The sequence below is a fragment of the Heloderma suspectum genome, chromosome Z (assembly GCF_057233095.1).
Source record: "Heloderma suspectum isolate Gila_16-S chromosome Z, 16-S_ref, whole genome shotgun sequence".
Taxonomy (NCBI): Eukaryota; Metazoa; Chordata; class Lepidosauria; order Squamata; family Helodermatidae; genus Heloderma; species Heloderma suspectum.
In genome coordinates, this window is record NC_139476.1 from 17,203,184 (window position 1) to 17,221,583 (window position 18,400).

Consider the following 18,400-nt stretch of genomic DNA (forward strand, 5'->3'; position numbering starts at 1 on the left):
CTCCGCCTGGCCAGCAAGCAAGTGGAGCAAGGATGAGGCAATGTCCTCCAATCCTATGCATGTTTAGACCGAAAAATGTCCTCCAATCCTATGCATGTTTAGACCGAAAAATGTCCCCCAATCCCATGCATGTTTAGACAGATTCCTGCACTGAGCAGGGGGTTGGTCTTGTAGGCCTCTTCCCACCCTACTATGGTATGGTATGAGGCCCAACAGCAGCTGGTGACCATGGCGATGAGAAGGTGGTCTCACTGAGGGAGGGGACTTGGGGAGGGTGTCTTGCCCAAGCGCCCTCCAAAACCTGGAACCTTGGAGCAGAAGGCTGTCATGGCTACTAGTCCTCATGGCTCTCTCCTACCTCCAGTCTCAGAGGCAGTGTGCCCGTGTGCGCCAGTTGCTGGGGAGCATGGGTGGGAGGGTGCTGCTGCACTCCTGTCCTGCTCGGGGGTTCCTGGTCAACAGCTGGCTGGCATTGTGGGAAGAGAATGCTGGGCCAGATGGACCCTTGGTCCGATCCAGCAGGGCTCTTCTGATGTTCTTATTGGGGGGCTGGCAGATGGCAGTTCCCTGGTTGTCGGTATCCTCTGCTTGATGGGCTGTCCACAAGTCTGGGTTCAAGCCGAGGGAGGGTGGCCAGGTGTCCTGCTTTACAGAGGGCAGTCCTTGCTTTGGGAGAGCGGGCAGAGGGCAGTCCGGTCTACAGCGGAAGCACGCCAAGGGCCAGAGCTCGGAGGACGCCACGGCCAGCAAACGCCTCTGTTCTGGCACCGGCCTCCATGGGCTGCAGCCCCCTCCTCATGGGCCAAAGAACGCGGCCAGAAGAGATGTGCGGGGACTTTCAGGGCCTGCAGGATTCTCCGTTGATTTTGCGGCAATGGACAGGAGAGGACCCTGCATCCAGTCCGGTCTGATCCAGTGAGTTTCCTCGTCTGTTTCATACGCTACTAGATGTTTCCCTAGCTAGTGGCAGGAAAACAGCACCCCACAGGTATCGGCCCCCTTCTCCAGCTGCCCACGTCTCCCCTGCCCAGCCTTCACAGCACTCCTCTTTTGAGCATCAGCGTGGCTTGCAGAAATTCATCAGGGGAAGCTTTTTCTCCTGACACAGAGATGCTTTCCCTTTGGGGATCCCCTGCCTCCCGCAGTTGCAGCGCCGATTGCCACCTTTCACATCCTGGCAAGGTTCTTCTGCCTTTGAAGAGGAAGAAATCCATCAGGTACAGCAGGGGGAAGCTGTACCCTTTGAATGTCTGCCTATCATCCAGCTTTGAAAGGCACACAGGAGAACTGTCCAGGAAGAGCTGAAGGCAGATCGCTTTTTCCTTTTCTACTTGTTGCCCCAGGGGGTTGTCAACTTTTTAAGCTGCCCTGGCCCCAGTGCCTACAGCAGCAGTCTGACAGACAACAATTTAACAGGCCAGTATGTGCTCACCTTAGCTGTATTGGAGCTTTAATTCTGGCTGGGTCTCTTGCATTTCACAGCCTTTTTGACCCCACTGTTTGCCACTGTTCTCTTTCTACCCGTGTGCATGCATGCGCACCCATGTGCCACCGGAGCATAACCATTCAGCCCTCTGACAACATTGGCCAGGCTCCCCCAACCTGGAGTCCTCCAGAAGTGTTGGATGACAACTTGTTTACAAGCAGCAACAAAAAGGAGTTTCTAGTCCTCATGGGTAGAGAGGGCGAAAGTTTGGGTGAAAGTCATGGATAGAAAGGGTGAAAGTTCATGGGTGAAAGTTTGAGGCTGGTAGAGGATGGGTGAAGGGGGATGATGGAATTTGTAGTCCCATACATCTGGGAGGAATACCTGGTTGGGTTCAGGACTGTAGCTATGCAATGATGTGCAATGCAAAACCCATGAGTCAGATCGATTTGAGAAGTTGGGTGTGCCAGCTGGGGATGATGGAAGTTGCACTCCAACACCCCTGGAAGGGCACCCGGGTGGCATGGCCTCTAGGCCCCAAACGCTCCTGCCACAATAAACCAGCTCATATCTGAACTGCCTTGAAACCCCTTTCATTTGTTTTCACCTACTCATCCCACCCCTACGCCAAAACTTAGACTGCAATCCTGTCCATGTTTACTCAGCAGTAAGCCCCATTGAGTTCACTGGGACTTACTTCCAGGTTAGCATGCACTGGATCGCAGATCGCAGCCTTAGTCAACTATTAAGGGCAGGGTGGGTAAGTGAAGATTGGGGGGGGGGGGGTTCAGCTTCTGAACTTCTTCCTGCCTCCGCCACAGGCATTTTTATTTTCCAGCTGGCAAAGAGTTAAAAACTGTGCACACGGTCCCTTTGGCTGAGAGGCCTGTGGTGGAGTCTGACCTCGATGGGGCCAGGAGAGCACACTCCCACCCCAGCTGCTCCTGTACGCCCAAGAGAAAGACAGGCCTCCCTCTCCCCGCCTCCCAGCGCATGCCATGCCAAGTTGGTGAGTCAGCGGGCAGCAAACCGCCAAGGCGCATACACCCATGCCAAGGCCAGGTCGGAAACCCGCTGTGCCCCAGCCAGCCTTGCTTTCGATTTAAATCTCTCCCCGGTGCAAGCAATTGCGTGGTTTGTTTTGTTCCTTTCTTCTCCAGCAAGGTTGCCAACTCTTTTTCTGGCTGCAAATGCCAAACACCCCTCCACCCCGGTGAACGTCTCATCCAGTTTCTGCTTGTCAGAAAAGCAAAGGGATGCTGGCTTGACAGGAAAAAAAAAATAGGAAAAAGTTAGCAACTCCGGCGCTAAGGACAACTGCAGTGCGATGGCAATCTTTAAAAAATATATATACATGAGAGAGACAGAGACAAAATATGTCAACAGATGTATGCCCCGGCAGTGATATATGTGGAGGTCACTAAGGAAAAGGCACCCTGCACATGCTCAGAGAAACAGTGAAAAACTGACAAGTCCCTTCTCCTACATTTTGGCGATGTCCTTCGTCAGAGGCTCTGTTGACATTTTTAAATTCTTGATGGATTATTTTTATTGATGTTATTAATTGCGTTTCTATCCTGCCCTTCACCCCGAAAGGCTCCCGGAGCAGAGTACAAAGTTGAGAAAGAAAACATGGTCCAGTCTGAAGGCACATGAGAACGTCACTTTGATGAAGCTAAGCAGGTCTGGGTCTGGTCAGTGCTTGGAGGGGAGGCCCCCTGGGAAGCGCATGTAGCCACAACGAGTTCCACAATGGAAGACAGGTGGGATATAAATGAAATACATAAACATTCTCTGCTGACAATCTAAAAGATGTGACACAAAATGAATAGGGATCTAGTGGGAGGATGAAAGCCAGTTCAGGTACTGGAGTCTTCATTGCAAATTTACTGAGTCCTGAAGTTGGATCTAGAATCATAGAATAGTAGGGTCAGAAGGGGCCTATAAGACCCTCAAGTCCACCCCCCCTGTTCAGTGAAGGAATCCAGGTCAAAGCATCCCTGACAAGTGGCTGTCCAGCTTCATCCTGAATGTCTCCAGTGTGGGAGAGCCCCCCACCTCCCTAGGGAATGGGTTCCATTGCCGTATTGCTCTAACAGGACGTTTTTCCTGATGTTCAGCCGGAATCTGGCTTCCTGCAGCTTGAGCCCATTATTCCGTGTCCTGCACTCTGGGCTGATGGAGAAGAGATCCTGGCCTTCCTCTCTGTGGCAACCTTTCAAGTCCTTGAAGAGCGCTATCCTATCTCCCCTCAGTCTTCTCAAGGCTAAACATGCCCAGTTCTTTCAGTCTCTCCTCGTAGGGCTTTGTTTCCAGTCCCCTGATCGTCTTTGTTGCCCTCCCCTGAACCCTCTCCAGTTTGTCTGCATCCTTCTTAAAGTGTGGTGCCCAGAACTGGACACAGTACTCCAGATGAGGCCTAACCAGTGCTGAGTAGAGGGGAACTGGTACTTCCTGGGATTTGGAAGCTATACTTCTATTAATGCAGCCCAAAATAGCATTTGCCTTTTTTGCAGCCACATCCCATTGTTGGGTCATATTCAGCTTGTGGTCTACCACAATTCCAAGATCTCAATGCAGTGAAAGAGCATTTAGGAATGGACTGAGGACACTTTTGAGGTGGTGTACAAGATGGGAGCAGGGATCTTGCAGGCCTTGTGTCATGCCAAGTGGATCCAGAGACGTCCTCAGAAAAAGGGGTAATTGCATGTCCCCTTCCCCATCCCTCGCCCCCTTTCACTGACCACTTGGTGATTTTCCAGCTATTATGTGCTCGTTCCCATTCTAAACGGTTGAAACACCTCTCCTAACCCTTAGTTACTGGCAGTTAGAGCTTCCATAGCTTCCAACAATAAGCTGGAATTTGGGGCCCTGCTGCCTTTTGCTCCATCCCTTCTGCCCTTGGCTCCACCCACTGCTGGAATGCAGCCCCTGAGAACATCCCCGAAATGGCAGCCGTCCCTGGTGCTGAAAGAGGCCTGGGCACTGCACAATTGTCTCCGTGTGCCCGCTTGGCCTCTCTTAGGTTTAGGGGTCTGTGGTAGGGTGCCCAAACAGTCCGATGGTCTCCTCTGGGGTCTTGCTCGGACTTTCTCAGAGCGATTCCTCCTGGAGAGATTAGCCACACCACCAAAAAGACAGCTTCTCTTTGTCTGCCCAGCGCATCAGTATAATCGATCCAGTGCATGGCAGCTGGCCCTCAAGGGAAATGTGCCATGTGCTCCCTGGCCTTCAATTCTTTGTCTTCCCCAAATCTCTCCTGGGATCCAGGACAGCAGATGGCTGGGAAGGATCAAAAAAGGACCAGCGAGTGCCTTCGTCTTCACTCCTGCCCTCAGCTAGGAGGCAAAAGTCTGGCGCATTCAGGATGCACCAATGAAAAACTCCTTCACTTGGAGGATTTTGCAGGTGACAGATGGGACGAGAGTGATTCAAATGCCTTCAAACTCTGTTTTATCTGTTTGCTTTCCAGAAAAGAGATGTCCAGACCCCCTTTGTCCCCAACACCACCACCCCGAGACAATTTATGGCACAATGAAAACAGTGGAGTTACAAAAACAAGTCTAAGCAAAACTAAAGGCAGATGCAAAGGATGGAGAAGTAAAGTTTTGGGTTTTCAGAATTAAGTGGCCCAGAAGGCCAGACAGAATGAAAGTGTGTGTGTGTGTGTGTGTTTACTGCCAGCCGAAAAAAACTGTCAGGACAATGCTTGTCTAACCTCTTTTGGGAGGGAATTTATTGATTGATTTACAATATTTATATACCGCTCCACATCAAAAGATTTTGGAGTGGTGAACTCCCAGAAAAAAATGAATAAAACATTAGGTTAAACAGTTAAGATGTTTTAAAAAGACAAATTCCAATAAGGCAAAATTTAATAAACCGTGGCCGGTCATTCAAGGAAGGCCTCTCAAAATAATGCCGGAAAGAACACAACATTGACGCCTGTCCAACCTCCAGAGGCAGGGAATTCCACAGGAAGGGGGCCACCACACTGAAGACTCTTTTCCTGGTGGACTCCAACCAGGTCATAGGTCCACATGGAAGCACCAGGAATATGCCCTCTCGAATCCCATGCTTGGGATGAGACAAATTCATGGATGCTTAGTTATCATAGCTAAATGCATCCTCCCCCAACCAGGTGCCCTCCCAATGTACTGGACTACAAGTCCTATCATTCCCAGCCCACATGCTGGCTGAGAATGACGGGCATTCCAGTCCAATACATCAGGAAGGCCCCCCTGGAAGTTAGGGAAGGCCTAACTGGAACTTAGACCCCCTGGAAACATTCTGTTCCAAACCTTCATTTAAAAGCCAAGTTTCTAACCCTTATGGATGTAAAGGCCGTTTTGCAGCAAGCGGACAATGCGTGCTGGATCTCGGAAGGCAGGTGCGTAGCTGACGGAGATCACCAGGAGACTACAGGTGCCAATTGGCCGTTCTTTAGTAGCAATGGGGAGTTGAGGTTCTACAGGAGTTGAGGTCCTACAGGAGAACACGGTCATCTCGTCACAGTCTGCAATGTGATACTGCTATTTAATGGACAGCAGCGGCAGCCTGCTGATAAGTTGGCAACCCAACCTGGGCCAGTTATTTAAAAACAAAACAAAACCTAGATTGGATCTTAGCAAGTTCCTTTGTTTGACCCCATCAAGGGAGGCCCCAGAATGCCTTTGGGGACCTCCAGGTCTGCAGCTAAAAGCTTCTTTCTGATATTGACTTAGAGTTTTAAATACTGCTTTGCTGAAATTTTCTTCCACATTCTTTCCCCCCATTCTCATTCAATGTCATAGAAAAGAAATGGCTTTTGAAAAGGGAGAAGAAGGAATTTTGGAGAAATTCTCATGGGTCAGGGTCAGCCAAAAGTTCTCAGAAGACATTTTTCTCAGAGAAGTCCAGAGATTTTTCTTATCTCCCCTCATCTTTAGAAATAAAAGGCCACATTGAAGAAGTTCCCCAAAATTTTCTTCCCCAGTTTTGGGTGGGTTTTGCCTTTGCTTCCCCCCACCCCCCAGAACGATGCTAGTTATGGGGTATTGTGGAAACGCTAAATGGTGTCCAGGCTGCAAACATGGTTGCTGCTGTTGCCCTTTGCAAATGGCCAAAAAAAAAAGAAACCGTCAGGAAAAAAAAAGCTGTGCTACAACCCTTCCCCGTGGTGAACCCGGCCTCTGAGAAATGGTTGGAGAATCTCTCCTCCGATTGGAGAAATGCAGTGAAATTGTCCCTGCAATTTCTCTGCCCCCAAATAGGCTGGAGAATTTCAAGGGGTCATTTGTGCACAGCTCTAGTTTTAAGTGGTAGTGTTGTGTCCTTTGCGGTGTTGCGGGGTCAAAGTACCGGGGCTTTTTTCTTAGCGGGGATGTGAACGTCGTCTGAATCTCCCTGCTCAGCTGAATTTTAACAGCCACGATAAATTGTTCCCAGTTTTAAGGCAAATTATTTTGGGAGTGGCCCTGAATGGGCAGTTTGGACCCATTTGTTTGACCGAAGACCTGCTCCTGGTGGAGATGAAAATGGATAGAACTGCTTGGTTGGTATGGATCCACTCAGTTGCTGGAAACTTTGGACTCTCATCCTGGGCCATAGCAACAACCATGAGCCCCTCTGCTTCAGAATTGACCACGACAAGGCTGCTAATACACTCCTGTCCTGCTTGAAGGCTCCTGTTGTTCTCCATGAGGTCTAGGAACTTTGGAAGAGGCCTTCTCCCAGGTCAGATGATTCTATTCACCTGTCTCGCCCCAGCGTTCTGGACTCAGGCTGGAAAGGGGTGCACCAGTTCTCCAAGCAGAGAGTGAAGCCTTCAGATCCCCAGATCCAAGGATGTGACAGGCCGAAATCCAACGGATGCAGCTCTGCTGGAAAGAGCATCGTCAGTTGCGGTAGATCAGCCTGCTTGCGTTTTGGCCTTGCAGATTTGGAGTGCAGGAGAGTAGGCTGATTTGGCCTCGCCTCGCCTCGCCACAAAGCGGGCGCTGGGCCAAGCCATCACATCTGCTCTGGGTTAACCCTCCATCTTACGAGCTTTCCCAAGGGAACCCCTCCCTCAGTACCTCAGGCCCTGATAGGCTTCAGGGAGGCAGAGTGGGGAGAGACCCACTGTGGGCCTCTCTTCAGTGTGGGGGCTTAACCAGATTTTCTGCCGAGATTATTTTTTAAGTAAAATTGAAGCCGCAGAATTTGCAGCTCCCCAACTTGTGTGTCTGTTGCAGCCTTCCCCAACCTGGCGCCCTTGCTGTGGGCCAGACTATGAGTCCCATCATCCTGCTGGCTGAGGGTGACAAGACTCGCAGTCCGTCCCACGGAAGGGCACCAGGTTGGGGGAAACTGTTTGGTTGACTCATTTCAGCCGGTGCTGAAATGAGTTCCTTGCTTTTATTGCTTGTTTTTAATGATTTTATTTATTTGTTCGTTTGTTTAATTTCTATACTGCTCAATAGCCATAGTTACCTGGGCAGTTCACAAAAATTAAAACCACAAAGCACAAGATAAAACAATATAAAATATTGTTAAATATATGATAACAGTACAAAATATGAACGCTTAAACCCACAACAGAACAGTACAATCAGAATAAAACCTCGCAGCAATGCACAGATTTAAAATGCAGATTGAAAACACCAAAACTAAAAGAGTAGGAAGCTAAAATGCCAAAATGCTGGGAGAATAAAAAGGGCTTTGCCTGGTGCTGGAAGGAGCACAATGTGTGCGCCAGGCGAACCTCTCCAGGGAGCTCATTCCACAGCTGGGGGGGCGGGGTGCCACAGCAGAAAAGGCCCTCTTCCTGGTTGCTACCCACCTCATCTCCTTTGGTGGGGGCTCCCGGAGAAGGACCCCCAAGGATGACCTTAGGGTCCAGGCGGGCACATATGGGAGGAGGCGATCCTTTGTGGTTGTTGTATATGTGTTGTTTCTTTTTCGTATATGTGTTGTTAGCTGCTCTCTCCCCACCTGTCACCCCTAGACCAGAGCTGCACAGTCAACCAGAAAGCCAGTATGGTGTGTACTGGTTAGACCGGGAGTGGGGAGAGCCAGCCACGAGTCCCCCACCAGCCACAACACTTACTTGGGTGACTTGGAGCCAGTCGCTGACTCTCAGCTTGGTCCACCTCGCAGGGACGTCATGAGGATCAACCCGGGGAGGAGCGGGGCCTCGGATGCCGCCTTGGCCTCCTTGCAAAAGGGAGGGAATAGAAAATGCAGTCCTAAATCAGTACTAAAAAAGGTAGGCATGTGTCTCTGGAAAGACTGCCAGAAGCCCCCAAGGGGGGCTAGGGGCTGGGTTTTACCTCCCTTCTCTCTGTGGGCCACACAGGAGATATCCGAGGGCTGCAGGTTGCCCATGAGTCACCACCAGCAACCATTCTAGCGAGCCGTCCTAAGGGAGAAGAAGGGGTGTTGCAGCAGGCCTGCTGAAAGATTTATATTTGGTTTTCCTCTTCCTTCCTCATCCCTTCCTCCTTGCGTGTCATGTCTTTTTAGATGGCAAGCCTGCTGGGTCAGGGGGGCCATCGTGTTTTTATTGATGGCATGTCAGGCCCTTTGGGGGCTGAGGAACAGGATCGAAAGGCTTTACCTAAATAAATATGAATCCTCCTGGCAGGCGGGGGAATCCCGTGTTCCTCCACAAACACTGTTTCACAAGCACAATGTACATCGAGGGGAGGAGAAAAGGCACTGCGTGGCTCCCATTAGGTCCCTGGGCCTGAGGCCTGTGGGGTGGACACAGCCCCTGCTGGGCCAAGGGTCTGAGACCCACCTGGGGGGGTGGGAGACGCCTTTGCCAAGCAGCCCCAAACAGGGACCAGGACATGCAAGGAGAGGGCAGCCCCAGATATACGCTGGTGCCTCATGTCCCACAAGGTGGGATGAGGAAGCAAGAGAACCGGGATGGGGGGTTGACTCCCACTGGGGATCGGTGGGGGAATGGCCCCACTATCATTTTGCATGCTTGGCCAAGAGGGAACTGCTGGATTTGAACCCAAGCTGCAGATGCCGCAGAGCATTTCCTAACCATACAGCTGTAGCAGCAGACAGGAATTACTCGGGGGGGGGGATTTGTCGGGAGCACACGGGCCCTAGCAGGGTAGAGCAGCTGAGGTCTGCCCTGCCAGGGATACCCCCAGTGTGCCAGGCCACACTAGGAAAGGCAGGCAGGGCTCCCCTCCCCACACCCCCCTCCTGCACCCATGAGCCAATCAGGAGGAGCGCAGCATGGACCAATCGCCTGGCCCCTGCATGGGCTGACCCAAACCCATGGGATCCACCCCCTGCTATTTTGGTAGAGCGCCCAGCAAGCCACATTCCCCATTTTTCTTCCACTGGAGTCAATGGGAGGGAAATTCTTTGAAGCGGGGCAGGGGGAGTGGGGGAGCTTGTGTGAAGTTGCTCCCCCCAGCCCGTGGGAGCAGGGAACCTCTGGCCCTTGTGATGTTGCTGGACAACAATGTCATCGTCCTTGGTCACAGGTTGGGGCAGATGGGATTTGGAGTGCCACAACCTCCGGAGAGCCACCAGTTCCCCCACCCCAGCCTAGGTGCAGGATTTGGCACAAGGGGGGGGTGTCTCTGTGCCCCTTGGATGGCAAATGCTCAGCGTACCTGAAATAATGAATCAAATACAGGAGCTGGCCTCTGCCAGCTCAGATGTGTTGGACTACAACTCCCATGTGTCGGTGTGATGGGAGTTGCAGTCCAACGCATCTGGAGGGAAGCTGGTGGGAGCCACAAATAGCAGGAAAACCCACAAGAACCCAGTAAAAACAAACAAACACGTAAGTAGCCGCAGTTCAAACATTCCTTCGGAGGCCCCGCCTTTGGCTGTTCTCTCCCTGTGCTCAGAACACCAGTCTGGAATTGGGGGCAGGGGAGAGAAATAATATTTGTGTGTCCCCCTCCAACATTCGCTGGACTGCAACTCCCATCATCCTTCACTATCAGCTTCAGCTGGCCAGAGCTGATGGGACTTGTGGTTTAACCACACCTGGGAGCACCGTGCACACACATATCCACTCCTGCTCTGTAAGCTCCTCGAGGGCAGAGACCTTCCCGTTTTCCTTTCACCTCCTGCTGCTGGGAACTTGATCGTCATACAATTTCCCCCCCCTCAGGGGTGGGAAGAGGAGCTGCATCCGTGTCTTTAGCCGCAAGCTCCCCTCCCCCCTCCCCCCCCTCCTGCTCTGTAGGTTCCTCGGGGCAATGAGCTCGCCTTTTCCTTCTGTTCCCCCTTTCTCCTCCTGCAAGAAAATGATGTTTTTTCTTCAGGAGGGAAGGGGAGGAACTGCTTCGCTGTTTCTAGCAGCAGCAGCGCGCTGCCCCAACCGCTCCCTCCCCCACAACCTTCCCCACTCCCACTCTGTAAGCTCCTCGGGGGCAGAGAGATCGCCTTTTCCTTCTGCTCCTCCTTTCGCCTCCTGCTGCGGCTGACTGGATCACCCTGCAAAAAAATGACTTTTTCACCAGAGAGCGCGCGGGGTGGGGTGGGGGGAGATGCTGTTCTGTCTTTGTAAGCAGCAGCAGCAGCAGCGAGCTCTCCCCACCCCAAGTTCCCCTCCCCTTCATGACATCAGCCCGAGAGGCTGCGCGCTGTTGTGTGCAGTTTACGGAGCCGGTCACCTCGACGACGGGGGCGCCCTGGAGGGGAGCTGGGGGCGCGGCCCACACACATCCATCCTGCTCCCCGTGCAAAACAGCTTTCTTTTTTTGCTCCTCCCCCGCCTCCCCAGACGTCATCGGCAGCCAATGGGAGGCGCGCGCGGTGAGCTCATCGGGCCGTCGGAGGGTATAAAGAGGCGGCGCCCGGGTAGGCGAGCGCACGAAGCGAGCGCGGAGGCAGCCCCGGAGCGAGTGCGGCGCGGTTTTTTCGGCAGTGGGGGGAGCGCAGCCCTCCGCCTCCCTCCCGGCGCCTCGAGGCTCTGCGCAGCGGGCGCGCAACGAGGGTCCCCCGCGCCCTCTCCAAAGCTCCGGCGCGCGCCCCGCCGGGGGCCGTCCCTCGCCGCGCCGCCTCCCGCGGGGGGAGGAGGATGGAAATTCCGTTCTACCACGACGATGTGTTGATCGCCTTGGCGGCGGCGGCGGCAGCGGCCCCTTCCCCCGCAAGCAACCCCAGCGGCGCCCTGGCGCAGCCCTTCCCCGACGGCGGCATGATGAAGAAAGACGCGCTCACCCTGGCGCTGGGCGAGCTGAAGGCGCCCCCCGGGGGCGGCCACGGCGGCGCCTCGGCGGCGCAGCAGGGCGAGGGCCAGGGCCAGGCGCCGCTGGCTTCCCCGGACCTGGGCCTCCTCAAGCTGGCGTCGCCGGAGCTCGAGCGCCTCATCATCCAGTCCAACGGCTTGGTGACCACCACGCCGACCAGCGGCGGCGCCCAGTTCCATTTCCCCAAGGGCGGCGGCGGCGCCACAGGAGGCGGCGCCGCCCCGGACGAGCAGGAGTTTGCCGCCGGCTTCGTCAAGGCGCTGGAGGACCTGCACAACCAGAGCCAGCAGTTGGGCGGCGGCGGGGGCCCTGTTGGGGGCGCGTTGCCCCCCGCCGCCAGCCTGGCCCCGCCGGCGCAGCCGCTGCCGGCGCCCGTCGAGCCGCCGGTGTACGCCAACCTGAGCACGTTCGCCGGCGCCTACTCGACGGAGGGGCCCTTCCAGGCGCACCCGCGGCTGCACCCGCCGCCGCCGCTAAAGGACGAGCCGCAGATCGTGCCCGAGGTGGCCAGCTTCGGCGACAGCAGCCCGCCGCTGTCGCCCATCGACATGGACACGCAGGAGCGCATCAAGGCCGAGCGCAAGCGGCTGCGCAACCGCATCGCCGCCTCCAAGTGCCGGCGGCGCAAGCTGGAGCGCATCTCGCGCCTGGAGGAGAAGGTCAAGAGCCTCAAGACGCAGAACACGGAGCTGGCCTCGACGGCCAGCCTCCTGCGCGAGCAGGTGGCCCAGCTCAAGCAGAAGGTGCTCAGCCACGTCAACAGCGGCTGCCAGCTCCTGCCCCAGCAGCAGCCGCCCCCCCACCAGGTGCCGGCCTACTGAGCGCCCCTCCCCCGACATGCGGCCCCTGGACGGCGGGGGCGCCCGCTCTGGGCCCGGGGGAGGCGGAGGGAGAAGCGGAGGGCGCTCGTCTCCCTCCGGGAAGGGGGGGCCGCCCTCCCTCTCAGCTGCGAAGGTGGCCCCCCCGCGTCGGACAGAAATCAGGCGGGGGGGAGGTGGATCGCTCGACAGCGCACGCGAGGACTTCAGGGGGGCGCGTGCCCCAGACTGCCCGAGAGGGGAGAGACCCCCGCCCGGGGAAGTGGGGGGCCCCTTCGGAGAGGAACGACACTCGTGGGGGGATGGACGAGCGAGCGCCCTGCATCGAGGTCTGTGTTTTTGAAGCGACTCCAGACACTTATTGCAGATCCCCCCAAGGGGGGGGGTCCTTTGGAGCCTCTCGGCCCCTCCCCCGACCCACCGCTGGTCCCGATTCTTTGGGATTGGGCCCGAGACTCTGGCCTGGACCTCGCCCAGGCAGCCTGCGTTTTTGTCTCCCCCCCCCCAACCCACTCTTCCACGAACCATTTCCTTTCCTCTACCGTATTTATGTTAATATTGGAACCTGCCCTTTTGTTTGGGGAGAGGGGGCTTCTCGTTTTATTTTTTGCCATAGCTGTCTATCTCATCACATTCCACGGTGCAGTAAAATCCTGTGCAGGAGTTGGAAAAAAAAACACACTGAAAGAAGTCTGGTCTGTTTTTTGCAAAAGGGATGGGGGGAAGTTGGTGTATTTCCCTCCCTCTGCCCTCCTTTCTTTTAAGGCGAGGCGTCTGAACTCGAAATTGTATGCCTGGCATGCCCTCTGGTGCCTGTCCTAGGAACTGAACCTAGACGGGGGGGGGGGGGAGAGAATGTGTATGGGGGGGGCAGTGCATCTAAAAAAGGGTATTGTAGTGTTGGGAAGAGGGCAGCTAAAATGATCCAGGGGTTGGGGCCACTCCCCCCCCCCCCATTAGGGAAGGTTGCAATGGCTGGAGCTGTTTAGCTTAGAAAAGACGCGAGACATGATCGAGGTGTATAAAGTGATGCCTGATGTGGACAAATTGGAGAGGGAGACATTTTCCTCCCTCTCTCATAACCCTAGAACCCAAACGGCTTGTCCCATGAAGCTGAATGGTGGGAAATTCAGGACCGACCAAAGGAAGGACTCCTTCACACAGGGCAGACTTAAACTGTGGAACTCGCTGCTGTAAGACGTAGTGATCTCCACCAGTTTGGATGGCTTTAAAGGGGTTAGACAAACTCCTGGAGGAGGAGGAGGAGGCTATTGAAGGCTACTAGTCCTCATGGCTATATGCTACAGTATTGGAGGCAGCATGCCTGTGTGCACCAGTTGCTGGGGGACATGGCAGAGGTGCTGCTGCACTGCTGTCCTGCTTGTGGGTTTCCCGTGGGCAGCTGGTTGGCCAGTGGGAGAGCAGAATGCTGGTTTAGGTGGACCCTTGGTCTGGTCCAGCAGAACCTCCTTTGAGGTTCTTATTCATTCAGGAATTGGCACGTGCGCTGTTTGCTACATGTTTAAGTGCTTTGGCATCTCTCTGTGTCACCTTGTTGCTCATGGTCTGATCCAGCTCTTATGGTCTTCTGTAGAGAGGGTGCTGGTTATATGTTTACACCCCCCCAAAAAAAACTTTATAGGGAGATGCCTGGCCCACAAATGTACCTGTTAGCTTGTGCCTGCCATATTTGCCTCTTTACCTTTGCTTGTCCTGCGAATGGCTGGCTGGGGGATTCTGGGAATTGTAGCCCAAACACCTCCAGAGGGCACCAGGCCGGGGAAAAGGCTAGCATAGCAGGATCAGGCCCCCAAGCGGTGGCTGAAGAGGGTTTGGGGGCAGGGGGTGGCGTGGAGGCAACGCTGCACCCTAGCTGTGAGCGCCCGTGGCATGCTTAACCAGGGCCGAGCAAACATTATTTATCCATGGTTTATCCTGTCCCAGGGTGGCAAGCCAGCGACCCTTTGGACGTTGCTGAATTCTAACCAACAGTTGAGGATGATGTACATTTGAGTTACCGCAAAGGGAGGGTTATGGCATCCCCTACCCCTGTTCCAGCTGCTGCAGAGAACCTCCAAACAGCTCTGCTCTTTGGCTGGTTTATTTGACACTCCCTGAACCTTGCAAACGGGCACGTGAAGGGATTTGCCAGCTGTGTGTCCTCAGCTTAGGGAAACATGCCCCTGAACATGGAAGGTTCAGTTAACTGTGTGTGTGTGGGGGGGAGCAGCTGTCACCGAATGTGTTTCCCATTAATTTCTGAAAATGTCTGTTCAAGTTACCCACGGTACTGGTTCTCTTGTGGTGGGTCATTTCTCCACTGATGGGTTGGGAGGCGGATTGGACCCTGGAAGTCTCTTCTTTATTAGTTTCCAGTCGGTCGGGTCCTCTAAGTGATGTGAAAACGAGGTCATGGTAACGAAAGAATACAACGGTACCATGAGGCGGTAAGATGGTAGCACAGAGAAGAAGGAGCTGGGGAGAGGGACAATGATCCCATGGGGTTAAATATAAAATAAATCCTGTCAAAGCAGAGACTGGCGCAGATGTCTCTGACTTGCGCCGTTCCAGATGTGTTGGACTGCAAGGCTTCTGGAGGACACCAGGTTAGACTAAGGTAACAATATGACCAACTTGATCACCGGTGAGCTTTTACAAAACATTTCAGATGTTTGACTATTCGGTAATACCCCTAAAACGTTCCTACCTACTTGAACAAGAAGATGCCAAATGATGTTGAAGTAGTTGCCTAGGGAGAGCTTTCTGCAACCGTGGGGACTCCGTATTTCAGAGAAAGGGGGCATTTTGCAAAGGGGCTTGGTTAATTAACTTACATTTCTTTTAACCTCTGTCTATCCCATCTCTTCAAAGAGTTCTAGGCAGCTCAGGACATGTAAATAACCTAGCCGTTAAAAACAGCTCTCCGGTTTAGAATATAATGTAGCGCATGAAATCTTAAGGCATGCGTGGGGAGGTAATGCTGAGCACTAGTAACTTGAGTCTAGAGCTGAGATCCAAAATTCTATCTGCTCAATAGCACAGGTTTTGTCCAGGTCTGGATTTGTGGGCTGCAGTCCAAATTTAAACAGGGCTTTTCTTGGTGGTGATTGTGGGGGAATTGACCGGGATATTGGAAAAGCAAGTATAGGCATCCTTAAAATGAATCTGGGACAAAATGTGAATGGAAATGTAAAATCCAATTCAGAAGCATTCTTGAGTTCTGTTGTGCTTCCTCTGGGGCAGGAATGGACACTTTGTGGCCTTCCAGATGTTTCTGGATGGAAGTAGGCCAGCACATCTGGAGGGCTGTAAGTGACCCTGTTCTAGGGCCAACTTTTCCAACTTGTCACTCCTGTGAGCTCTCTTAATTGATAGCTGTTCAACCTTTGGTCATTTAGGGGCCCTTCAGAAGAGAGAAGAGTTTATCTTTTAGACCAGGGGTGAGCAAAAACAAGATTTCCAGATGTTTTGGACTTCAGCTTTCAGCATTCCTGACCATTGGTTTTGCTGGTGGGCTGATGGGAGTTGAAGTCCTCCCAAAACTGGGGTTCTACCTTCTGTCCATCTCCGTTACAGACCAGCCCAGTCTTTCCTGGCCTGCTGCCCTCCAGGGGTGTTGGACTGACTTGGCTGACTGGGGGATAATGGGAGTTGTAGTCCAACAGCTCAGGTTGAGGAAGGCTGGGCTGGGGAGAACTTTGGTCTGATCCAGCGAGGTGCTTCGGTTTCTTAGGTGTATCTGCGCCTATTCACATTCCCACATATGATTTCCATGTGCTTAGACTTCAGTGGTAGTCTATCTGAGTACTAGAATCATAATCAGCAGCGGGGTGAGGTGACCACCGTCCTGAGCTTTCCAGAGGTATCTGGGTTGGACCCAGAATGCGGGGCTAGAGGGCGGATGTCCGGTGTGATCCAGCCAAAGTCTGTTTCTCAGCATGAACATGAACCTGGTTTGAGCCCAAGGTTCTCCGTGGGGGGGGGGTGAAAAAAGGCCCCTAGTAAGTCAATTACTTTCTAAGACATTCAGGGCATGATCCTATGCACATTTAGACAGAAAAAAGCCCTATAACTCACATAATTCCCCAGCTATTATGGGAATTGTAGGACTTTTTTCTGCCTGAATATGCATAGGATTGCGCTCAGAGCTAATGGGTTCAGTCTGTCAGAGGCTTTTTCCTCTGTTTCTTTGTGCTTTGTTGGAAGAGGCATTTTCTCCTGCGATGGAGCAGGATGCCTCTCTGGAAATGGCCCCTGCAGTTTTTCGAATCCTGTACAATATCAAAAATGCTTAATTTTTTTAAAAAATCTTTCTGCCTGATGACTCTGGGGCGCTTTCCTGGCTCAACAGGAATCTTTTAAGCCCTGCCATATTTCCTCCACTTGTCCTCCGCTTGCTTGTCTGTGAGTGTGAGCACTTTGAAAGTGGGGACATCTCTATTTTGACTGTGTAACGCTGTGCTTTTAGAGTGTTGGTCTCTTGCAGCAAAACCGGCAGAGTCTTATGACACCTTATAGACTTAACAAATTAATTCTGGCTTGAAAGTGTGTGCCAAAATAAATGTGTTACTCTTGAAAGCACCACCGGACTGTTTTTTAATATTTCCAGGCAGCTTTTCTATCTTTCCCCCCGCCCCCCGCCAAAGGCCTTCAGAGTGGCTTAGGGTGCAATCCTATGCATGTTTAGACAGAAAAAGTCCTGCAACTCTCAGCATGCCCTGGCGAGGGGCATGGTGGGAGCTGTAGGGCATTTTTTCCATCTAAACATGCATAGGATTGCACCTTTACAAATGGTAGAGAAATCGCTCAAAATGCTGTCAAAACCCAGTATATGAATTTAAAAGGCAAAGCGAAAAATCACTCTGCAAAAGTCCCAGTGGCAATGCAGCGAATGATGAACTTTAGTCCAGAAGTTGCAGGACTAAAGTCCCGCTATCCTTTGCCGTCAGCCATGCTGGCTGAGACTGATGGGAGACAATCCAGCAACATCAATTTCCCCACCCCTGCAGTAAACAAAAATCATCCTGAAGAAAGAAAAAGGGGGGAAATAGAAATGCAGTAAAAATGCCACAGTGGTGATGACAACCCCTAGATACGTATAAAAAATTTATTTTGTTTCTATACCGCCCAATAGCCAAAGCTGTCTGAGCAGTTCACAGAAATTAAAACCCCAAAGTGCCAAATAAAATGATATAAAATATGAAAGCATTAAAACCTCAATAGAACAATACAACCAAAATAACACCAAAGCTAAAAGATTAGGATGCTAAAATACGGGGAGAATAAAAAGGGCTTCACCTGGCACCAGAAGGAATACAACGCAGGTGTCAGGTGAACCTCTCTAGGGAGCTCATTCCACAGCTGGGGTGCCAACGCAGAAAAGGCCCTCTTCCTGGAAGCTGCCCACCTCACTTCCATTGACGGTGTCTCCCGGAGAAGGGCCGCCGAGGATGATCGTAGGGTCCGGGCAGGCACAAAACAAAATGCGTCGGGGCCAAGTTGGGAGTATCTAGCACGTGGGGAACGTGTTGGGTTCCAGCTGCAACTTGAACCGTTTGCTGCTGCGGGATCCTCTTCAAGGGCAGCCCCACAGTAGAATGCAGTGCAGTAGTCTAGACATGATGTAAGGCATGCTCCAGGCAGCCAGAGTTACCTTTTCCAGAAATGGCTATAGCTGGTACAGCAGCCAAATCTAGTCAAATGACATCCTGTGATGGAGCTGTTCTACGGGCCGACGGTGGTGGTGGTGCGGCACCTGGGCTTGCGGGGTGTAAGCCCTGGGATGTTTTTATGAGCAGGGAGGCTGTCAGCTGCCGCCCCCCCCGCTGCAGACTTCCCTCAGCCCCCCTTGCTTGGTAAAAGTCCTGCTCCTGCTGGAGATGAAAACTGCTGGAACTGGGTTGCTGATCTGGATCAACAGAGCTTCCGGAGTTCTTTTGCTCTTCTTGGGTGGTGTTGTT

General features: G+C 53.0%; 2 protein-coding genes across 2 annotated transcripts; one reads left to right on the plus strand and one right to left on the minus strand.

The window, feature by feature from the left end:
- Nucleotides 1-5,133: 5,133 nt before the first annotated feature.
- Nucleotides 5,134-11,208, minus strand: LOC146333795 (uncharacterized). The gene is made up of 4 exons (XM_084826199.1): nucleotides 11,044-11,208; nucleotides 10,783-10,864; nucleotides 8,496-8,602; nucleotides 5,134-7,287 (listed from the first exon to the last, which is right to left on the minus strand). The coding sequence occupies exons 1-4, from the start codon at nucleotides 11,158-11,160 to the stop codon at nucleotides 7,153-7,155; spliced, it is 441 nt and encodes a 146-aa protein (XP_084682325.1). The 5' UTR covers nucleotides 11,161-11,208; the 3' UTR covers nucleotides 5,134-7,152.
- Nucleotides 11,209-11,240: 32 nt separating this feature from the next.
- Nucleotides 11,241-14,467, plus strand: JUND (JunD proto-oncogene, AP-1 transcription factor subunit). The gene has a single exon (XM_084826198.1). It carries the CDS (start codon nucleotides 11,451-11,453, stop codon nucleotides 12,441-12,443), a length of 993 nt encoding a protein of 330 aa, XP_084682324.1. The 5' UTR covers nucleotides 11,241-11,450; the 3' UTR covers nucleotides 12,444-14,467.
- Nucleotides 14,468-18,400: the final 3,933 nt, after the last annotated feature.